This window comes from Colletotrichum aenigma (assembly GCF_013390185.1).
Source record: "Colletotrichum aenigma strain Cg56 chromosome Unknown KSG_Cg56_contig04, whole genome shotgun sequence".
NCBI classification, from domain to species: domain Eukaryota; kingdom Fungi; phylum Ascomycota; class Sordariomycetes; order Glomerellales; family Glomerellaceae; genus Colletotrichum; species Colletotrichum aenigma.
Window position 1 is genome coordinate 2,509,170 of NW_023500910.1, and position 22,684 is coordinate 2,531,853.

General features: G+C 41.7%; 5 protein-coding genes across 5 annotated transcripts; 3 read left to right on the forward strand and 2 right to left on the reverse strand.

Annotated features, from left to right (window-relative positions):
• Nucleotides 1-11,129: 11,129 nt before the first annotated feature.
• CGCA056_v006548 (uncharacterized protein) lies at nucleotides 11,130-11,609 on the forward strand (the record flags this gene model as incomplete). Its single annotated transcript, XM_037321797.1, has 2 exons — nucleotides 11,130-11,197; nucleotides 11,327-11,609. 2 exons carry the CDS (start codon nucleotides 11,130-11,132, stop codon nucleotides 11,607-11,609), a joined length of 351 nt encoding a protein of 116 aa, XP_037178830.1.
• Nucleotides 11,610-12,873: 1,264 nt separating this feature from the next.
• On the forward strand, nucleotides 12,874-14,073 carry CGCA056_v006549 (uncharacterized protein; the record flags this gene model as incomplete). Its single annotated transcript, XM_037321798.1, has 1 exon — nucleotides 12,874-14,073. The coding sequence occupies one exon, from the start codon at nucleotides 12,874-12,876 to the stop codon at nucleotides 14,071-14,073; it is 1,200 nt and encodes a 399-aa protein (XP_037178831.1).
• A 21-nt stretch (nucleotides 14,074-14,094) lies between these two features.
• PHHY-2 (Phenol hydroxylase) lies at nucleotides 14,095-16,479 on the reverse strand (the record flags this gene model as incomplete). Its single annotated transcript, XM_037321799.1, has 8 exons — nucleotides 14,095-14,796; nucleotides 14,842-15,122; nucleotides 15,172-15,245; nucleotides 15,294-15,507; nucleotides 15,558-15,592; nucleotides 15,640-16,147; nucleotides 16,196-16,275; nucleotides 16,328-16,479. 8 exons carry the CDS (start codon nucleotides 16,477-16,479, stop codon nucleotides 14,095-14,097), a joined length of 2,046 nt encoding a protein of 681 aa, XP_037178716.1.
• Nucleotides 16,480-17,282: 803 nt separating this feature from the next.
• Nucleotides 17,283-19,645, reverse strand: GRC3 (Polynucleotide 5'-hydroxyl-kinase GRC3; the record flags this gene model as incomplete). The annotated part of the gene is made up of 5 exons (XM_037321800.1): nucleotides 17,283-18,737; nucleotides 18,786-19,076; nucleotides 19,172-19,248; nucleotides 19,304-19,531; nucleotides 19,597-19,645. 5 exons carry the CDS (start codon nucleotides 19,643-19,645, stop codon nucleotides 17,283-17,285), a joined length of 2,100 nt encoding a protein of 699 aa, XP_037179280.1.
• Nucleotides 19,646-20,032: 387 nt separating this feature from the next.
• Nucleotides 20,033-22,468, forward strand: CGCA056_v006552 (uncharacterized protein; the record flags this gene model as incomplete). Its single annotated transcript, XM_037321801.1, has 2 exons — nucleotides 20,033-21,512; nucleotides 21,561-22,468. 2 exons carry the CDS (start codon nucleotides 20,033-20,035, stop codon nucleotides 22,466-22,468), a joined length of 2,388 nt encoding a protein of 795 aa, XP_037180499.1.
• Between the last annotated feature and the right edge of the window lie 216 nt (nucleotides 22,469-22,684).

The window sequence follows — 22,684 nt, forward strand, 5'->3', positions numbered from 1 at the left end:
CACCTCTTATAGCTAACCTTTTAATACTACTACCTTAGTAGTTATAAATACCTTCTAACTTATAATAAACTATCTTATAATCTAACTTTATTAAAAGTTATATCTTTATTAATTAAAAAAACTTATAAATATTAATTATTACTATAGTTAAGTAATTATTAAAAGGTATATAAGTAATAGCATACTTAATCACTATTTTAACTAATTAGCTTTATACCTTTAAAGATATAAATATAATATTTACTAAGTATTAGAAGGCTAGAAGAATATAAATACAGCTTAGAGGGGCACTTAATATAGAGGAATCTTAGGTTTTGCTTGAAGGGAAACAAAAAGGGAAACATCCAGCACCTCGAGAGGATGAGGAGGGGGTTCCATTAAAGAGAGCCCAGCCAGCTCGGAGACGCTGTGGTGTGTGTGGCGAGACCGGTCATAATGCGAGAACCTGTTCTAAGGATGTGGAATTGTTAAATAATTCGAGTAGTAATGAGGAATAGTTAATTAAATATGTTGTGGTTATGTAATGGTAAATACTATTATATGCATGGGAAAAAGTTTGTTGCTGACTGATATTTGTTGCTGACTGATGAACCATATTATATATATATTTTAGTTACAAAATATTATTAGTTTTAGAACTATAAGCTAAGATGTTTATTAGTAACAATATTATAGTTTCTAAAAATTTAATATTTAACTATCTAAGATTATAGCTTATATTAACTTATGTAAAATTATTATATTTATTTATTATGAGCTATAAATAAGACTTTTAATTAGAATAATAATATAATTAACTATTATAGTTATCATGTTTCTAAGATTATTATAACTTCTCTTTATTGTTTATTATACTTATAATATTTAAAAAGATTTACTCTTTCAACGTATAATATATAATAGATTCTTTAGCTATATTATAATTACTACTATAAATATAGTATATATAGTAGCTATTAATAAAATAAATAAGCTATTATGTATCTCTATTAAAACAAAAATAAGTATTTTAAATTCTATTAATAATAAAGCTTATATTTAGTAAATAGTAGAAAATAAAGCTAAATTCGTTATATTAGTTAATAAACATATATTAGAAAATACTCTTAATAATAGAGTATTTATATCTATATCAATATTAGTTTTTAATAGAATTAAAACTAAGAAATATATATATATATAGAATTATAGTTTATAATAAAAATAAATAAGCTAACTATTTTATATCTCTATTTAATAAGTTTATAAACATCTTTTTAAAAAAAAAGGTTTTATAAATATCCCTTAAACCTAATAGATATATATAAGCTTAAAACTTAGATAGAAAGAGTAATTATTAAAGATGTATAAAATATATAATTTAAAAGTAGTAAAATAAATTATTATATAATATATTATAGGGAAATTTAAAAAAATAAAATAAAATATTCTATATTTTAAAATAGTTCTATTTTTATTTTTAGTATTCATAGTTTAGTAAGAAATAAATAAAAAGTGAAAAAGATAAATAGTTATTAATATTTATATTTTTAAGAAGATCACTTCTTTTAATAATTATTTAATAAAGTTATAAAAAGATATATTTACTTTAATAAAAAATAAGAAATTTATTACTATAATAGATATGAATATATTTTATTACTAATAAAATATATATCTAGAGTTTAAAAAAGCGTTTATTGTTATTACTGAAAATAAATAATTTATTTTCTAATATATTATTATAAAATATAAAAATAGTAATATATTTATTTAGAGATAAATAGATAGCTTATTCAAAAATATTATTATATATTTTTATCATAATAATATTGTTATAGCTTTAAATATTTTAAAAAGCTATTTTAATAACTTTTGGATAATATTTTTACTATTATATTAATAAAATATAAATATAAAACTTATTAAATTATTTATCATTGTTTTAAATATTATGGTATTAAATAAATAAGTTAATATTTTTAGTTTCATAATATTAGCTAAAAAGCTTAATATTTGTTATTATATTAAATATTTTATTATATTTTATAATTTAGAAATATTTATTAGGTTTATAAGTCATTTTCGATATAATATATTCTAATATATAGAGATTATTAAACTACTAAAGACTTAAAAAATAAAGCTACTCCGTTAATACGTAACTAAAAATAAAATTAGAATTACTAGTAAAGATTTAAACTAAAAGAAATAATTAAACTTAATTAACTTTATATATATTATAGAAGAAGTTTAGTTATTTAAAGAAATATAAGAGAAACTCTTTAAATATATTAATCTTATTATACTTTTTAAAAATATTAATTTAAATAGTAAATCAATAAGTATATTACTATAAATTATAATCTATTTTATTACTTATTATTATATGTATTATGAAATACTAAAAGGGGTATTTGTTGATAGAGATAGAGATATTTAATTTTATTTAAATATTAGAAAAAGCTGAATATATAATAGTTATATTATAATATCTAATTATAATTATTACTAATTATCCTTTTATTTTTAGTTTATATCAATAATTTAATATTATTTTATTAACTACTATAAATATAAGAAATAAAAAACGAATTAAAGCTATAGAATATATTAGCTAATTTAAGCTATAGATTTTATATAAAATAAATAAAACTTATACTATTCTTAATATATTATTCTAGTTACTAGTGAAATTTAGTTTTGATAATTTATTACTCTATTTTAGTAGACTTAACGTTCTATTCAATAACATATAAAAGAAACAAGCTATAAATATTTAGGTATAAATAGTATTTATAATTAATAAACTTATATTAGCTCTGTTTATAAAACTTCTATTAATATAACTACTAATTAAAAACTATAGGAATAAAGAAAACCTAGTTTTATTAATAATATAAAAAGGTGTTAATATAGTTATCTTTAGAATTAATTTAGTTTTTAAAAAAGAAATAATAGTTAGATATACATAAGATTTAATCTTTAGTTTAATATTAAAACCTATCTAAGTTAACTTAAAGCTTAATAAAAATAACTAAATAAGTTTACAATTTATATTTTATAATTTATTATTATAAAAAACTACAATAATAATACTTAATTAATTATATATTCTATAGAGTTATTTATAAAATATCTTTAAAACTACACATAGAGATAACTATATAAGCTTTAATAAGTTTATAGATCTACTTTTAAGCTATTATATACTCTATATAACTAAGCAATTTAAGAAATATATTATAGGCTACTTATAATACTCTACTTATAAGTATAAATATATTAGCTATATAGAAATATATAACTAATTATTACACCTCTATATTCATGTTATATTATTATTATTAATTATATCTTAAACTACTAATAAAAAGATATAATTATGTTATATTTATTATAAATAAATTCTTAAAATAAATTAGCTTCATATTTAATAAAAAAACTAAACATACCAAAATATAAGCTTTATAACTTATTAACTATTTATTACTATATAACTTAAAATTATTAAAAGTTATTTTTAGTAATTAAAACTTTAAATTTCTCTTAGCTTTATAGATATATATATAGAGATAACTTAGAACTAAACTATTATATTTAACTATTTATTACTTATAAATAGATAGCTAGAGTAAATATATAAACCTTATTATTAAATCTACTTTATAAATATATTTTATAGCTGTACTAAATAATAATATATAGGATAATGCAATACTATGTATTTAATTTAAAATTAATAACTTTAAGTTAATTTCTATTATTTAATTACTAAATAAAATTATGTTAAACTTCACTCTAAATAACATAGCTAATATTATCTCTAATAATATTAATAAAACTTTATTAAATCTTTATAGCTAACTATAAGTATATAATATTATTACTATAATAATAATATAAGCTAAATCTTATTATAATTATAGAAAACTACTGAGATTTTTTAAATTTATTAGAGTTATATTATAATTATATAAGAACTATTTAAGATTTTAAATAATAGCTTTTAAGAGAAAATATAAATAATAATATATTAAACCTTATATAATTATCAAGAGAGTAGGATAATTAATATATTAATTATAGCTTCTTAATAATATATATTTCTATAATATTATTTTAATTAACTATCTTAAATTAGTTTTATCTCTTAATATCTATAGTGGAGTATTATTATATTTAAGACTTATTATTTCTATTAATATACTATAATACATTATAGATTTCTAAATAACTAGGAATGAAATACCTTAATATCTAATTAAATTAAAAAACTTTAGTAATAAATATTTCTAATAAATTATACTATTTCAAAAGATTATTATAATATAAAACTATAGAGGTAGTTAACTAAAAATATTTTATTTAGTTAGATAGTTTTATATTTTAATATTAAACTAAAAGTTTAAGCTAGTTATAATATTTCTTAATTAATTTGTAATTTTTATAAATCTTAATAGTACCTTTTTATAACTATTTAGCTACACTTTTTAGTTTAATTTAAATATTATATATTTTTTATTTTTTTATAAACTAGTATAATATTTAAGTACTCTTTTTATATTTAAATAAACTTAGATTGTAGCTATAACTTAAATATAGAGTGGATTATTATAATTAATACAGAGATTATAGTATAAATAATATTTATAGCTATTTAAATTAATAATATGATTATTAGAGGTTAATATTTTTATAAAAACGCTATAACTTAACTTTATAAGCTTAATATTCTGCTCTTACCTAAAGAAACTACTATATTTAAATTTAAATTCCTTATAACTATTATATTAACTTAAAATTAGATTTAACTGTAGACTAAACAAATAGCTATTTTAAACTTTAAAAAATAAAAGCTAATAAATATAGAGAATAATTACAACTAATGTATCTTAATAATGTAGATTATATTTCTTAAGTAAAATATAGCTAAAGAGAATAAATAATTAGAAATAGCTACTAAAAACTATAAACTAAAGCTTAATAAAACAATAGAAAGTATAAATAACTCTCATTTAGTTTCTATAATTACTTAAATAGAAAATAATTAAATAATTAAATATACTAAACATATTATTATAAACTATAAATATAAATATATCAAATAACTAAAAATTATAAAGATTATAACTAAATCTTTATAAAAGTTTATATTGAAAATAAAAGAATTATTAAATACACTTAGAGAATTTTATAAGCTATTAATAAGATTATTAATAGAATAAAAGATCTTATAAAAATAGATATTAATAATAATATAATAGATGTTATTACTAGAGAATATATAATTATAATTTCTAATAAGCTTAATATGTTTATATTTAATTAAAAGAAAATTTTTATAGTTCTATTTAAACCTTATAAAGTTAATATTTATAAAATATAAAATCTAAACAATAATATTATTAAAATTAAATATTATTTTTATAGAAATATGTTAAGGTTTACTTTTATGAAATAGGCTAAACTATGTAAAAAATAGCTTTATAAAGTATAAATAATAGTAAAAAAGAAGTTTTATAAGTTTAACTGTATAATATAAAATAATAAGATATTTATTAATATTAATAAGAATAAACCTAAAATAGTATATAAAAATAAATAAAATTTTATATCTACTAATAAAGACAATAATAATAATAATTAATATAAGTAGAATAATAATAATAATTATAATAAAATAGAAATTTAAAAAGCTAAATAGAAATTATTATAAATAATTATTATAAAGTAAGCTTTTATTTTTAATATTAATATAGAATTATTTATTATATCCTCTAAAAAAGAATAATAATAATAAGAAATATATAGAATTAAAATTTACTTAAAAATAGATAAAAAGATTACTTATAATAAGAGATAATTTAAAAAAGATTCCAAAATTTATATTCATTAAATAAATAGAACTTATTATGTATTAGCTATATAAATTATAAATAGCTATTAAAGATATTATTAATATTATAACAATAGTAGAAATAGTAAAAATAGTAATATAAAAAGCTATTAAAAAGTAATTTCTTTTTATAAATAATAATAATAAAAACTTTATAACTAAAATAGATAATAAAATATAGATATCTATAAAGTAGTATAAAGGAACTATTAAAATCAAGATTAACTATAACCTCTATTAATAAGATATATTTAAAACTAAATAGTTTTAATATAATATTATGTTATAATAGAGATAGACTTTATATTAAGAAGATAAAAATAATATAATATAAATATATATAAATAGATATTAAGTTATTCTAAATTATGTATTTATTTCACATAATAATAATAAAAACAATGTTTTTTAGTTAATAATAAAGAATTAGCTATACTATAAATTATAAATTATCTCTATAGAAAAAGTATTATAAATAGTAATAATATTTTATTTTATAAAACTTATTATAAAATTAATATTAGCTTTAAAGCTAGAAATAACTTTATTTAATACAATATTTTTATTATTATAGCTATTTATTATAATAAGTATTTTTAGTAATAAAATACAAATAAATAATTAAAGATCTAAATAATCTTAAAATTCTCTAAATATTTTAATAGGAATCTAATATTAATTAATAATATAAAATTATAGAAATTAGCTATTATAATAGAAATCTTAATAAAAGAGGCTAAATATAATAATAAAAAGATCACTATTTTAATAGCTATTTATAAACCTATTTTAACCTTTTTTTAAATATCTATATATAAATTAGTAGTAATATTATATAAAAAGAAATATTTATTATATAAAGCTATAAAGAGATAATTTAGTATATAATAAGAAGTATTATAAATTATAGCAAACTTTAATTATAATAAGATTAATAAAATAAAAAGTTTAAAAATAAAACAATATGAAAATAATATATAGTTAGAAAATATAAATAAAAGATATTATAGTTATTTATAATATTACTATTTATATTTATTTTTATAGAAATTATAACTAGAGGAGATTAAGAAGTAGTATTATAGCTATTTATAATATATTATTTATTTTTAGTTTTTTATAGAATTTTAAGGTTTAAAGATAAAACTTATATATTAGAGGGGGATACTACTATAGAGTAGAGGCCCTATAGAGTAGTAATAGGTTACTATTAGTAATTACTCTACTAAATATATAGAAAAATAAGCAACTTTAACTTTATATATCTATACTCACGTGTGCCTCTAGCAGGACATCTCATTCTGACGGACGTGGTGGAATTAGCGTCTGGTCAAACTGGTCTCCGACCGTGATGGCTCTCCTGCCTCGGGACGCTTTTTGAAGTGCCGTTTGAAGCGCCGTTTGAAGCCCTCCGCCTGGACTCCTTCCACCTGGCCAATAATCTCATTTCAAGCATGCTCTCCGGTCTGGTCTGTCCACAGAAGGTCTCCATGTTCAAGCCTAAGGAATTTTCTGCAAGCGGGGAGCAAAAGCTTAACCGTGCATCGCTCTATGCGCATGGATGCTCCACTAAAGTATCTGGTCAACGTGAAATATCGGTCCCGTGCTGCCAGGACAGTGGTAGCTAGCCCGAGTTACCCGCCACACCCACCTCCTCCTTTGACAACAATGTACCTCAGGTTAGTTACCTCCGGTACCCGAAGCGACAAGTCCCAGGTCCGGACGAGTTCCGTCTTTTCCTCCTCTCGACTGATAATGTGCTGCCCGGCGCCTTCTTTCATCGCCCCGCCCGTACAGTGTACACGATCATCGCCATAGAGGAGCTGCTTCCGTTATTTTCGCGGCTTACTAGCATTTTCCAGCAATGGCTCCCATTACCCCGGGCTTCACAACTAGGTTGCGAGTGGATCAAAGAAGCAGAACTTGAGTCTAGTTTGGATCACCCTCAAACCCTCAAGCCATCTTCTTCACGTTCTTGTCGCTGCCACTGGCCCTCCCTACGTCAGGCGCTTCTAATCATTGATGGAAACTTGGATCTGCCGGTCCAGATGCCATAGCTTCGCTCCACAATCAGCCAAGGCTAAGAGCTCTAGCGTACCGGTCGAGACTTGGCCATGAAAACGATTGATGGTGCCTCGGGAAGCCACACTATATCTTCCGCCCATTAGGAATAGTAGGATGCGCAGCCGTTATTGGCGCAAGTGTTGGAACGTGGTCGAATTTTTTGACATGTTGTAGATACTCAACGCCAATCTCGAATGACGCAGTCCTCCCCATGGGCTACTCAAACTCATGCCAACCGGCGGTACGTGGGAAGGGGTCGGAAAGAGACCCAATCGTGGCATTTCAACCCATCTGTCAAAAATTTCATTTCTCTTTCCCTCCGATTCTATCTTAAATGCACAACCGATTACACGGCTTCTTTGTTATGGTCAAGGTGACATATTTGAAGTTGGTGACCGTAGTTGAGCTAATTTAGCCCCGCCCGTGGCTGCAACGCTCATCAATGCAACAGCCCGGCTAACAAGCATGTGTCTGGAAAGAGGTATGGCAACTGTCAGGATCAAATGTGTTACGGTTTCGCGGCATGCACCTTGTACTGTCTTGCCGTTTTTTTGTGCACCTGATTGTGTAAGCCGGGAGACAAGGCATGGTTGAGATGGCACTAGTGGCCCCCGCATGGGGGCTGTGAAGGAATCCCTGTCAATGATGTGCACTAGTGACACAAGCATTGCCTATTTCAGATAGCTTTCCCACGTTGACTCGCACAGACAAGACGGGATCCTAGTCTCGTTGTAGCTAGATCGGACGACATGCGATATGTCAATCTGATTGATATTCAGACGAATATCGCGGCGCAGCTTTTGATGATGGCTTCGGATAGCATAGAAGGTGGACCAGCAAGTCTGAAACGCCTTCCGCGCCGCCACTGATGCTTCTTGTTGACTTTCTGACCTTGATGTTTGGCGTAGGTAGTCCAGGCAGCCCGCCCAAGCAGCCGGGTGCGGCCTTTGCGAACCTTTTTTGCGAACCATTTTTTGAGCGAGAGCCGGCTCGGGGGAAGAGAAACATTATTGCAGCGAAGATAGCATGTGATGCAATGAAATGGGTGCCTTAGCCTCAACGCAAGGCAGAGGCTTTTGCGCTGCCATGCGCTCAGTTCTGGTCTGCTCGAGAAACAACAGAGAAGAATCACTGACGACCCGCAATTGCATTCTTATCGTTTCAAATCATTCGATTGGTGAGTGAGTTCGTTCATATCCCACAACCAGAGTATGTCCGTGGATGGCTTTGTGGCAAGATGACGTTCAGGTATGAACCATGGTTCTGACGGGCCCTCGACTGGGTGTCAAGCGCAAAGACGGGAACCAGCCGCCTAATGTCGGTGAAAATGCATGTGGTACTGGGGGCTGCAGATGAGAGTTGGCTCACGTATTGAGATGCATGAAGGAGGCAGTGCAAACGTTTTTCTCTGTGAACGCGAGGGCATCACTGTGGGGAGGGGAACAACGCAGGACCTCATGGCCGAACGGACCATGAAGATTGAGCTCGTGTGACACCTGCACTTCAACCATCCACGAACCAACCCATTTGGGTCCTCTAGAATATCACCAAGGCAGATTGACGACGAAAGCCAGCGTCGACGGCATCTCAATGACCTAGAGACTGCCCTATTCAAAAGGTAGGAAGCAGCAGGCGGGAAGCTGCACTGACGGGCCGGTCGAGGATGAGAAGAATGCCGCACGTGATCCTGAACGAAAAGCACACATACTGCATCCGGTCAAGTAAGCGATCTTTTGCCGCCTCACTCTTGAGACCCTCCACAGCTCTTGGGGATCTTGACGATGATAGAAGGCAAGCCGACAGGATGAAGGTTCATCTCGTGTATGGCGCCGTTTGGGGTGGCGGCGACCTAGTCCAAAAGCATCAAGACGGTGAGGTCCTCCCATCCCCCTATCCACTAGCGGAGGCGCGTACCCAACGTTCGAGTGCTATCTCTGAGTACCACTCTTCAATGAACCTTTCCCCACGTCTTCTTGCCTGAACGATCCAGACATTGTACGGATCCCTAAGGAAGTACGTGAGGAGACACCTGCTAGAGGAACAGCAAGCGAGCAAGGACCATTGCCCGTGTGGTGCAGTTTGAAGAGGGATACCTACCTAAGGTACTCTGCTGCCCCTGCTGTGGGGGGGGGAACCTACCTAAGGTACCTAGGGAGTGGTGGTGGCCCCGCTGCGCGGCTGCTGTTGCGTCCCATGGATCTTTCCTTCCAGTGTCACTTTTCCCACACGGCTGGGCGTCCACGTTCCCCCTCCGACCTAGCTTCTCCCACAACGCGTGCGTCCTTACCTCAGTCCTTACCTCACCTCATTCTTCGACCTACCACTCGCTGGCGGGGAAGGTGCTATCTGATCTTCATCGGCACACCCACGTTTGACTTTTCCCAATACATTCTCTCCTAGCACGTTTTTCCCGCACAAAGACGCCCAGCAATTCACATTACCCTTCAACATTCTACGACGGCAGCTTACCCGACCTACCAGTCGTGCGCCTTCGCGGGATCGCGCTCTTGGGTACTGCCCTCTTCTCGCTCCTCTGATCCCATTTCTTCCTCTCCCACTCTCTTCTCAGTCCACCCTGGCCTCATTTTCCCTACTACAACTCCTTCCTCGTACGCAGACTCCCTAGTCCTCGCCTTCATCCTCTCTCTACTTTCCTTCCGCCCCCTTCCCAGACCTCTACTCCGGTAATCTTCAACAGAGGCGCCGATCCTCGCTGCCAACGATCATAACGAGGCTGAAAATTGCGAGAAACAACGTCGACTTCTTCCCCAAACCAGAGCATCCTCACACAGGAGCCATTGTGCGAGAAGTCCTGCCTTACCTAGCCCGCTTACCTAGCTACTCCGTCCCAAGCCCAAACCCAAGCCCCCTAGTTCTCTGTCCATCTTCAACAGAGGCTCGCTCGACGAAATCAACGAAGTTCAAATCTGCGAGGAATAACGTAGGCTTCGTCCCAGAACCAGAGCAATCATATCCGAGAGCCATTACCCAAGTAGCATAGCTACTAGGCCCCGATCCCGACCTGAGCCTTGATACCCGATACCCGACAACGGCGACCGCCAATAGACGACATAAACAGCGACAGCGACAGCGACTTGACTTCATTGCCTTTGCCAATCACTTGCCTTGTTGTCGTGACGTCAAAGACGGACACTGCTAGCGGCATTTTGAGCCGGTCACAGTCACGATGGCCGGCAATCAACCCAACACCGACGCGCACTCAACAGCCTGCAACCAGGGCTCCGTATCATCACCGTAAGTCACAAACACTATCGGGCGCATGGTCTTTCCACCTTTCCCTGCTCCTGTCATCGCCTCCCTCCAGATCCATGATATTGTCTCGTCTCGGTATCGTTCGTCATCGCTGATCGTCGTCTCCCACAGAGGGGATGATGGCAAAGTCGTGTCGGCGGCGGAAAGATCGTCGAATGCGCGGACAAACCTACAACGCTATTTGAAAGACAATGGCGACAGACCCATCGGTGATGAGCAGTCCCGTATCGACATAGGAGCACCAATAGCTAAGGTCGATGCCTTATTTTCAAGAGCTGGCGCCGGTCAGGCTCACGAGAAGCCTCGCCAAGCAAGCGCCCATGAATTGGAGGCTGTTCGAGCCATTGGAGATCAACTCTCCACCGTGACTCAAAAGCGGCCCGAAAGTCTGTAATTGACCCCGACACTACCATCACCTTCGAGTTCGCAGGCTTGGTCGTCAAGGGCACCCATCAATAGCCCCAGCTATCGAGCTCTCGGATTACCTGCAACTGGCTCCTCGTGTTTGCATTTTATTCCAAGGCGAAGTCGGTTACAAATATACACGGAATGGTTCTCTTATCGATGGCCGTCTCCACGGAGAGGGTTTCGTCGAGTTTTTGCACGGAGTTTCGGAAAAGCACAGGTGTTGCAAACATTCTCGCCACTTACTTTGTTGTTCACGGATAGTGCCCATCGCCTGGCTTCACGGTTTTGGTTGATGTCTGAGAAGACTGAAGCCGGAGGTAGCCTCTCGAGGCACTCCCTTTTCGGTTGCTGCGAGTCTGAAAGGGTCGACATGCGGCCTCCTCGATCAAGACCTTAGAAGGCGTTCGTCTGGCCTTCTGTATGCCAAAGCCAGACAACCGATAACCTGGAGGCACACGACAAACATGAATCGTGGGCCAAAAGGAAAAGCGTTGGCAAGAGAATGAGACCAAGGTTGGAAATACGGTTGACGTTGATGTTCTTGAGACAATTGGCCGGCGACAAGGGTGCATTTTTTATTTGTGCGTGATACGACTGGTTTAGTCAGTCTTTCAAAGTTTAGCTTCGACCGTTGTCATAGCTCGCTTGAGTACTTCTGCATACCTCTTGGGCTTTTTGCTATTACGGCGACTTGGCCTTACTATCTGGTTCCCAGACTGGTAGATTTCCATCTTTTGAAATGGGCATGGGCTAATGGAGCTCGCCGCTGGGAAGCGCAGCAAAAAATGGATCTGGATTTGCAGCTAGACGTGTTGTCTTAGTGTCATCTAAAATAACTATTGCCGCTCTTAACTCCTTCTCATGTGTCGACTTATGAACATGGACCTGGATGTCTGCGCATGACAATGTCAGTCAGATCCATTTCACTGATTTTCTCATCAGTAAAGACCATGACTGTCCTGACTGTCCTTACTGTTATGACTATCGTCCTTGCACTCTCTTAGCTTGGCTATCTTTGCTGTCGTCTTCGTCTTCGTGTGGTCAAGTTGTGCGGCGGGGCTACCATTGAGGTTACCATCGAGGTATCCATCGAGGTTTCAATATTGTGTTCCGGAGATGCAAATTTTTCACAGAGGCCCCCTTTTTTTCTTAGCCATGTTGCTTATAAGATGCTCGGCTCCCTCGCCCTCTCAAACTCCTCCTACCCGAACATGCGACTTCCATCACCATCATCAAACCCCACTATCAGCATGGCGAATTCCCAGGCCCTTAAGATGTCACCGAGAGACGACGCACACAGCCGGCCTAGGGACCCCAACAGGAAGAGGCTTAACGAACTATACGGCCGAGTTGTCGACAGGAAGACCGCGGCCATGGCGGCTGTACAACAGCAGCTCAAGGACCTCACAGCTTCCCATCTCGAGGGCACATCGGGCCTATCAGACCGCCATTTTCAGGAACAGTTCAAACGACTCGAAGAAGATATCTACAATTGCGAGGAAGAGCTTTCCTTGGTCTTATTCGGCAAGAACCAACTCATTGGGATCTTCCAGGACGTCGATGAGTGCGCGGGGGATCTCCGAGACAACGACAGGGCACAAATTAACCGGCTTATTGACCAAGTGACACGCACACATAGATTCACGGCGGGGCCCGAAGCGAGACAGGACAATGCGGAGCAGCAGAAATTCAGGCAGCGGGTGATTGAGAGATACGATCCGTGCGGGGGGAAAGAGAAAGATGGTCCTAGGTGCTCAATCTCGGGGGTTCAATGGGGCGTCGTCGCCGCCCACGTCGCCAATTACAACCTGGGTGAGTCAACTGCACGTAGTCTCTTTGGCAAGGACACGGGGGAGCATGGTGGTGGCGGCCATCTCGATAGCCCACTTAACGGACTGTTGATGCACCGCGACTTGGAGAAGGCCTGGCGCGCCGGGCGATTCCTCATCGTGTCAGACGATTTCGTCAATGACAACGGGCGCAGGGAGCGTGGACTCAAGATAGTCGTCCTGGACTTCGAGCTGGAGAAGGAATTCTATGGGTACAGATATGACACATCGACCCACCAGCTGCATAATCACAGACTTACTTTTCTCAACAACAACCGCCCAAGTAACAAGTACCTGAACTTCACGTACGCGATGACGGTCCTTCGGCGCCAGGTACTCCAGGCGACTCCGAGTACAACAGCCCTCGATCGACGGTTCATGCAGAGCGCGGCTCGGAAGGTTTGGGCGTCAACAGATTCGGACTGGGGACAGTCGTTACTGTTCAAGGTAACTCGCCAACTGGGGTTTCTCACCGAGGAGGAGGCCAAACAGTTCTATCACATCAAACAGGCGCCTCTTAAGTTACCTGCACTAGAGGACCGCAAGCTGAAGACTGCGGCCATTGAGGTATCATCAATACTGAGAGAACCTGCGCTAAAACATGACACAGAGTTGATGTAGCTTCATTACGACACCCGCTTCTTAGCTACGCTGGAAGATACCATCGAGCCAGTTCTGAATCTCTTGTTGGCCGTCATGTCCAACCGAGACAACGAGTCCGACATATCCATCAGGCCGGAGACCAACCACCGTACCCTTCGTCTCGTCGATACCGTACTTCTCATACGCTCGCTGCGGCTCCTCATAAAACGTCTTGCCGTCGACGTAAACCTTGTCATAGTCCCAGCCAAGCTTGCTGTCGAATGGATGGTACATCTCATGCACGTCCTTCAACAGCTCAACTTGATCCCGCGGCGCGCTATGCACCAGCAAGACATCCACGATGGAAGGATCTTCGTCCGTCTTGAACTTCATAGATCCGCTGTGAGGGTCTGAGCCAGGCGTGAGCTTGATGGTGGGCAAGTTCGGGAGGTAGGTTGTCAGCCAGGCGCCGAGAGCGTTGACCCTGTCGCGCTGGGCCTGTTGCGAGATGTCGCCACCGAAGACGACGAGCCGGAATCGACCGTTCGAGGGAAGTTTGTGGTGGAGTTCCCAGAGGCGTGCATCTGACTGGCGGATGACTTTGTATGAGGGGAACCGTTGACCTAGTTTGCAGTTTGTGGCAAGGGATTGTGTGCTCTTGGCGGTGCTCTTCTTGAGATCGTTGTCGCCTTCGGGATCTTCTTCGGGACTCTTCGCAACGAGGACGGTCGGTTGATAGCTGACGCCGACGCCAGTGGTGAACTAAAACGGTGAGCTTGAACCACAAATTTCAGAGAGGTAACATACCATCCTGCTAGTGTGGAAAGCCTTCTGGAACTCCTCTGATGAAACACCCGTTTCATCCATAATGTCCTTCGCCGGTCGACCAGTAAACAGTTTTGAAAACTTGCCGTCAAAGGCGATAAGGTCCTTTGCGATCTTCTTGCGCTCGAGCTCATACGACGACAGGATCTCACGGGGGATAATGTTTTTGCATACGAGACCAATCTTCCAGCCGAGATTGTAGCTGTCTTGCATGGAAATGTTCATACCCTGGCCAGCCTTCGGAGAGTGAGTGTGAACGGCGTCTGATCTTGTTAGCGGGCGTCTCATGATAGCGAGAATGGGTCGACTGACCTCCAGCGAGGAAAACGCGGTTAAGCTTGCTAAAGTGGTCACCGGTTCTTTGGCCGATCTGGTAGGCCGTCCACCTGGTGACAGTCAGCACTTCGTCTACATTGAGGACTGCAAGAAATTACCAATCGCAGTAGTGGTACTCTAGCTTGTACGGGCTGAAGATCTTCTGAGCAGACTTGAAGATAAAATCGGGAGTAATCTGAGACCTGTCGACCCGACCACCACCTGCAGAGACCTCCTTCAGCTGAATGTAGAGTCGGACCATCCGGTTCTCGCGGGGAATAATCATGAGGGCGCCAGAGGTGCTGTGGATCATCGTTCGGAATCTGATATCGGCTGTTAAGTGTTAGCTAAATACATCTCAATTCTACTCGAGCCAAACGTACGAAAGTCGGTGATGGGTACGATGTCCATAACACCCCTACAACATGTCAGCTTCGAACCTCACCCACAAGGCAACCTACTCACCAAATGGCATCTGTCGTCTCACCCTTCATCTCAAAGTCTTTTCCTAGAGTCTTCCTCGTCCACGAGTGGGCACCATCGCAGCCGACAACATACTTTGCCCTCACAATCTCATCCCTTGCCTCGCGACTTTTTGACTTGGCCAAAATATCGCCCACATCGTCGTCTGCAAGGTTGCTCCTGAAAATGCCATCGCTGAGGTTGCTCAGCATCTGTGTTGGCGTCGCTTCCTCCTCGGTCAAGTGCCGCAACGTGACAGTCACAGGATGCGCATCCGGGTCTTCGGCCTTGCTCTCGTCAATCTCGAGCGATGTGGGAATGACCATGCGCTCTACGCGCAGCGCTTCCTCGTCTGAAGCATACGACTCTCGAATCCCATCTAGGAAGAACTGCTCTATGCGACCCTGGTGAAGAACAGACTCGGTGAAGCGGGAGAGCCCCGGAATGGTGTTGACTGCTTGGGCGCTGCGGCAGATTCTACCGTTTTCGTCATTATTCCAGAAGCAGACCTCTGCACGATGTCAGCGTATGTATCGGAACATTTGTATAAGTGACCCACCTAGCATGCGGTTCGCTTCTTTCCACACGCGCTCTGCAACGCCGAAGCTATCCAAGATCTCGAGAGACCTCACTTGAAAGCTACCACATCAGTTAGACCCAAGCTATATCATGCGCATCAAAGACATCGTACCCATCTGCCTGACCAGAGTAGATCTTGGCCGTCCGCTTGTCCACGATGCGCGCCTTGACGCCCAGTCTTGCCAACCACAGCGCCAACATCAGCCCTGCAGGGCCAGCGCCGATGATGAGAACATCAACCTCAGACTCTGGCAGCTCCGTCATGTTGGATCAGGGGCAGCTGGAACATCAAGCAGGCAGAAACAATGCAGTGTAGTCAGGCACCTGGACAAAGACAGTCCAAGCTGAGGTTGAACAAAGAGACAAAACTTGTCACTTGGGTCGTTTTGAGCCATGCTGGAAAATGGGGAGTCTTAGCTCCCACGAAAACATGTGTCGTCGGCGTGGCGGGCCGCAGCAAACTGCCGTTTGTTGGGGTAGAGTTTGGGGAAATAAGCGATGAGAAAGCATGACAAAGGGAAGAGGGGCCGAAGTGGAGGGGCAGAATTGGGGAAATTTCCTACTTTGACGACCACGGACGTCATATGATGTGGGGTTTGCTGAAGGTAAATTGATGCAGGGACTAGCGTCGATGTGTAATAACGAGACCCTAAGTGGCAGGACGCATGGCAGAAGGCATGGCAGGGTATGCAGGTCGCCGGTCTGGATGGCATTGGCGTATGACTGGGCCGCTTACATAGCGGCATCTAAGGATTACACTACCGTCCTGCGAGTATCCAGGACGCCGCCTTCGTCCTCAGTCATCCTTCGGATCGGCCCGCTGAGCGGGGATATGTGGTTTTCCCTCGCTAAAGGGCCGGCGGATTTATGTATAATTCCGGAAAGCTGTGACGGTCTGCCGAATAGGATGGATGGTAGGTGGCGGTGGCCACTAGGAGCAAAGAGTTCGGGAAGTGCAACAACAGTGAGGGCACCATGGACGGGGACGGCGACTGAATGCCAACGCGGGGATAATCATGTTGGTCTTCGGAAAGAAACCCCAAGGATTTTAATGGTTGCGTCTATCGTTAATCTGCACCGCGGCCGAGATCGCGACGCACTCTCCAGACTCGTGATCCAACAGGGCGTTTTTCGTGACCCTGGAGCACTTCGATCCACGGAATGCCGTTGACATCACCAGCCAAGTGAGGGTTCTCGGGCTCCTTATCTGAATCATCACTCTCCGTGTCCTCGTCCATAACCTCCACAGTATCGTCCTTGTCGGCATCATTGCTACCAAACGACTGATAGTACAATTCTTCCGTGTAAGCCCAACCAGGCGAGTCGAGCTTTCCGTGGATCAGCACTAGTTGATGACCAGCTTCTTTGGCGGCCATTATACGCTCCAACGGAATTGGCGTCAGCATCTGTAGGGCACCCTCTTTTGTGTCGATGCCTCGGAGTAGAACAAGACCCAGAGTTTGCGAATACCGAGGGTCCAAGGTCTGGGCATCGGAATTTGGGATGTATGGAACACCTTCCGTGGTTCTTGATACCAACTCTTTCAACTTTGCAGATGACTCTGCGTCATCTACGTCCATTTCCTCGCCCTTGATGCTCCCTCTCAGACGGCCGAATGCCTTGGGGTTTACGGTCTCGACCAGACACATTATGGATCCATTAATGGTTTCCGTCAGCAGCTCGGGGGGCGGCTGGTATTCGTAACTGATAACACCAAGTATCCCGCGGTTTCTCCCCTTATAGTTGACCAACAAGGGCGGTGATGTTGTTAGTGGTGTTGGGTCCCACGATATCTGGTTCGGCGCCGACCTTCTCGTATGGAAGTAGGCCAAAGCCTGCATCGCCCGCAAGTGGGCTGCTGTTCTGGAAGTAAACTCTGACTGCTGAGAGGGAAGTGTGCTCAAAGTTGCTTTACAAACCGCCCGAAGGCCCTCGACGCTCTCTCTAGGACCGTCTTCCGACATGTAAATGACTTCGGTCGGTTTGAAGCTGGAAGCAAGTTCGGTCAAGAGGTCGAGACCCGTTCCCAGAACCCAGCCAGGTGTGTTAATGATCAAGGGCAAGCCTTGACAAGTGCTTTGGTAGTGAGAGTATAGATCCAGGGCGCATTCCAGATACAACTCTGGGTCTGATGCTGGAGAGACGGACGCAATGGAGTGACATCTAATAATTGATACAGCTTGCTCATCTGTTGCAACGTGCGTGAATGACGGGCCCAAGTTGGGCTCTCTGATCTGAACCAAGGCTATCGTGCCTGCAGGAGTGTACTCTGGCTGTCCAGGATCCAGGTCGAGGATGGCCACCGAACGAGCGACGCGTCGCTGTCCGGGAGTGGTCAAAAGGCGGTTGCTAAGTATCCGGCCAAAAGTCGATTTTCCAGATGATTTCGGACCACAAAGCATAACGCTTAGAGCCGCATCTTGTTTGATCTTTGCGAGACCCGCCAGTTTCTTATTCCATGCAGGAAGGGAGCGCAGGTCTTGGATCAGGGCCCGTTTAGGGGCGTCATCGGCAGTGCAGATCTAATCATGTTAGCATTGCTGCGTAGGAGTCTAGCGTACCAAACTGACAATCTTGTATGTGTCCACGGCAGCCCGTTTGTTGCTCGACTTGGTTTCTTCTGGTTCGTTCCAAAGACTTCTGAAAAGTGGTGAAAGTCGTTCGAGCTTGCGGAGGCTGGCAGCCTGCGGGTGCGGATGGAGCTCTAGGGTCGTCTCATCGGAGCAGCGAACCACCGGTATGCCATGGCAATGAGGCGCGTGAACCCATTGAATTCCGTCTGTCGGCCGTATGGTAGCTCCAGCAACTGTGACTTCGCCACTAATGACCTTGATTCCGTAGCTTCCTAGAACCAAGAAGCGCTGGCAGAGTTAGTAATGGCGCGATACGTCTGGAAAGGGGGAACTTGCCTCGCTATCTTTCAAATTCAATTCTAAGATTCCTCCAGCGTGTTTACGTGAGTTGCTTTTGTTTGGCCTAAACGTCGAAAATTGCTGAGGTATTGGCTTTGCAGGTGCCTCAGCGTCCACGCCGCTAGGAATGTCAGCGAGCAGGTTTGTATTTGCGGAATCATCTACATACCTCGAACCATCGCCAGCTTGACCTTTCGGGCTGCCAGACACTGCAACCTGCTGCTGCAAAGGCTCCTCTGCTCTTTCGGCGTTCCCCGTCCTCTTGGGTGGCCTCGTTCTGGCCGGAGATCGCCCAGGGGTGGGAGTGGACGTCTGGGACTCAGGAGCCGGCTCGGACTGCGGAGCTGGCGACAAAGATGGGCTGGCCGCAAGAAGTTGCTGCCTCAGAGCAAAAGCGCTCATTGCTTTGATGAACGTCAGCGGGAGATGGCGTCGAAAGGGTTTTGTGGTGCTGCTTGGCAATACTCACGTCTAGACCCTTCAGAGGTCTCAAGCTTGCGTCTCTTTGGGGTGGCCATGATGGCTTCAAATGGTTCAATTAAGAAATCACCTAGAACACCAATTTCAGTAGACCACTGTGATGACTCTCTTGTCTACGAGTAGAACGTCGAGGAGGCCTTGTTTGGGTCTTGAGTCGCTCAGTCCCAACCCAGCTGTCTTTCACCGGTAAAGGCAATCACCTGAGTTAAAAGGCAAGAGCCCGTCGGGTGAAGGACAGGCAGCTGCTCTTGCAGCCCAGCTTTATCTTAGAAATCTACTTCCGCCGACAAAAAGTCAGCTTTCTTTTCTCTTCAACACACTTCGATCTCACCCTTCCCGTCGCAACTCACTAAGATTTTTTGCTCTTGCCCACCACCAAACCCCAACACACACAACCAGCACAAGCCACGCTCTCAATCGCAACGATGGGTAGAAAATCGGATGGACACCGCAGTGGAGGTTCGCAGCGCAGAGATCGCACGCCCATCAAGCAGGAGATCAAGCAGGAGATTGTCGATGATGATGGAAAATCCTTTTTGCGCGCCTTCTCTCCAGCGCCGCCCAGCTTCTCGCGCTCCCCAAAGGCGTTCGGCAGTGGATCCGGCGCGCCCACCACTCAGGCGCAGGCGCATCGCCCTGCCACTGCCAACGCCCCGCTGGCCCGTGCCACCCCTGCCAGAATTTCTGAAGCCTCTCAAAAAATTCCTGTCGCGCTCAAGTCTAAGTCTCCCATCACGCCCTCGAAAAAGGTCACGTTCGCCCCGCGTCCGATTTTCGAACCCAGCCCTGGCACAATGGCACCGCGCAAGCTCGACGGAGTTCACTCGCTGAACGCGCTGCTCGAGGCAGGCAGCAAGGAACCCGCCCAGACCAAGGGCAAGTTCACCAAGACCGCCAAGCCCAAGGCCGACAAGAAGTTCGACCCTCGTGCAGACGACTCCGACTCCGAATCGTCCAGCGCCGACAGCGATAGCGATGACGAGCCATCCCCAGGCTTTCTGGCTAGCATCAATGGCCATGTCTCTCCCAAGAAGTCTGCCGACACTCCCCTGAAGAAGGCCAAGCGTGGCAAGGACGATGAGGTTGCCGATAGCGACGTCGAGCGCACCGCCTCGTCCGCGAAGGTCAATGCTACCAAGAAGAAGCCTACGAGACCCGAGAGCTCCTCTGAAGACGAGTCTTCCTCTGCCGAAGCCGAGGAGCAGTCCGACTCGGACTCGGACTCCAGCGACAGCGATAGCGAGTCCAACAAGAGGCCGGCCCAGAAGGTGCCCGAGAAGGCGAAGGCGGTTGAGAAGGCCGCCAGCAGCAGCTCCTCCGAGTCGGAGAGCGAGTCTGAGAGCGAAGCCGAGGAGACGAGCAAGCCCGCGGCCAAGCCAGCAGCAAAGCCTGCAGCTAAGCCTGCTGTCAATGGCACCAAGTCGACCAAGGCCGCTTCCACCAGCTCCAGCGAGAGCTCGAGCGAAGAGGAGTCTAGCGACAAGGAGTCCAGCAGTGAAGAGGAATCCAGCTCCGATAAGGACGGCAGCTCTGACTCCGACTCCGACGATGAGGTAGAGGAGCCTGCTGCGGTTGTTACTAAACGCACTGGCAAGGAGCTCAGTGTCCCTGGCTTCGTTGGAAAGGACTTCATCCTCAGAAAGGCTCAGGGCGATGAGGACGGAAAGGACATGGTCGACTTCTTCGCCAAGGCCAGGGCCGACGGCAAGCAGCTCTGGTACTTTACCGCTCCTGCTTCCGTCCCAATCAACGTCATCGAGAAGCTTGAGATCCCTATGGATAAGGTCAAGAAGGGGCAGCCAATCTTCAAGCACAACTCGGAGGACTACACTGTTAATCAGGATGATGGAAGCACGTCGATTCAGCTGATCATTCCCAACAAGAAGGGAGCCCGCTATGAACCAGGTACGTTAGGAGTATTCAGCTCCGTCGAACTTCACTAACAACATGCAGCTCCTCACAAGGTTGACAACGTCCTCCACTTCAAGCGCGTCACACAGCTGCCCGGCGGCGACCCCCGTGTGAACTCGCGCGCTATCGAGCCGAGCGCCGTCCGCCCCCAACCCCCGAACCTGACCGCACGATTCCGTCCCATCGGTGTCACTGACGATACCCCCATGGGTAACATCGGAGTGGATGCCTCGTCTGACGAGAGCGACGTCGAGATGACCGCGGCCCCCGCAGTGTCCAGCTCCAAGAAGTCCAAGCAGGCTGCCAAGTCGCAAGACGCCATGGACATTGACGAGCCCACTCCCAAGGCCAAGAAGACCTCCAAGAAGGAGAAGAAGTCCAAGACGGCCAGTGAACCCGCCCAAAACTCTCAGTCCACCATCATCGAGGTGCCCAACTCTCAGCCCCTTACCTCTAAGAAGGAGAAGAAGAGCAGCAAGAAGCGACGCGATAGCATCGAGTCGATCTCAAGTGTTGGCTCCAACCCCAAGCCTGAGCCGAAGAAGGCCGCGGCCACCCCCAAGTCGTCGAAGCGCAAGCACTCCTCCGAGGACGACCAGGATTCTGCTTCCGCTCAGCTGGAGCAGGAGACCTTGTCCGCCGAGAAGAAGACTAAAAAGGCAAAGACAGAGACTGCCATCCTGCCTCCCACCATTCCCAAGGCCGGCTTCTCCTTCTCCAGCCTCGGCAGCCCGGCTCCCACCTCGACTCCTCAGTCGACCAAGTCCAAGAGCTCGAAGAAGACCAAGGAGACCCCTATTCAGCCCCCCAAGCGCCAGTCGATTGTGCCCATTCCCACGCCTGGCGTGAAGATGGCTTCCCCTGCCGCCGCGGAGACGCCCAAGGAGAAGACCAAGCGCAAGTCCAAGTCGGACAAGAAGGAGACGCCCGTTCCCGCGCCCAAGTACTAGAAGGCACCCAAGCCCGGACAGCGTCCCCGGTCCAAGTCCCACTCTGGTCGTTTTCCCCTGTGAATAATGCACATCGGATATTTCAGCAGCGTCAGTCAGCATCCTCTCTTGTCCGGCATTTCCTGGGTATCTTTCTGGGTTTTCGGTGGAAATGGCATGGCCCTATCTGCTCATATCGGCCTCTCACTTGCTTTCTGGGTATTCAGACATGAATAT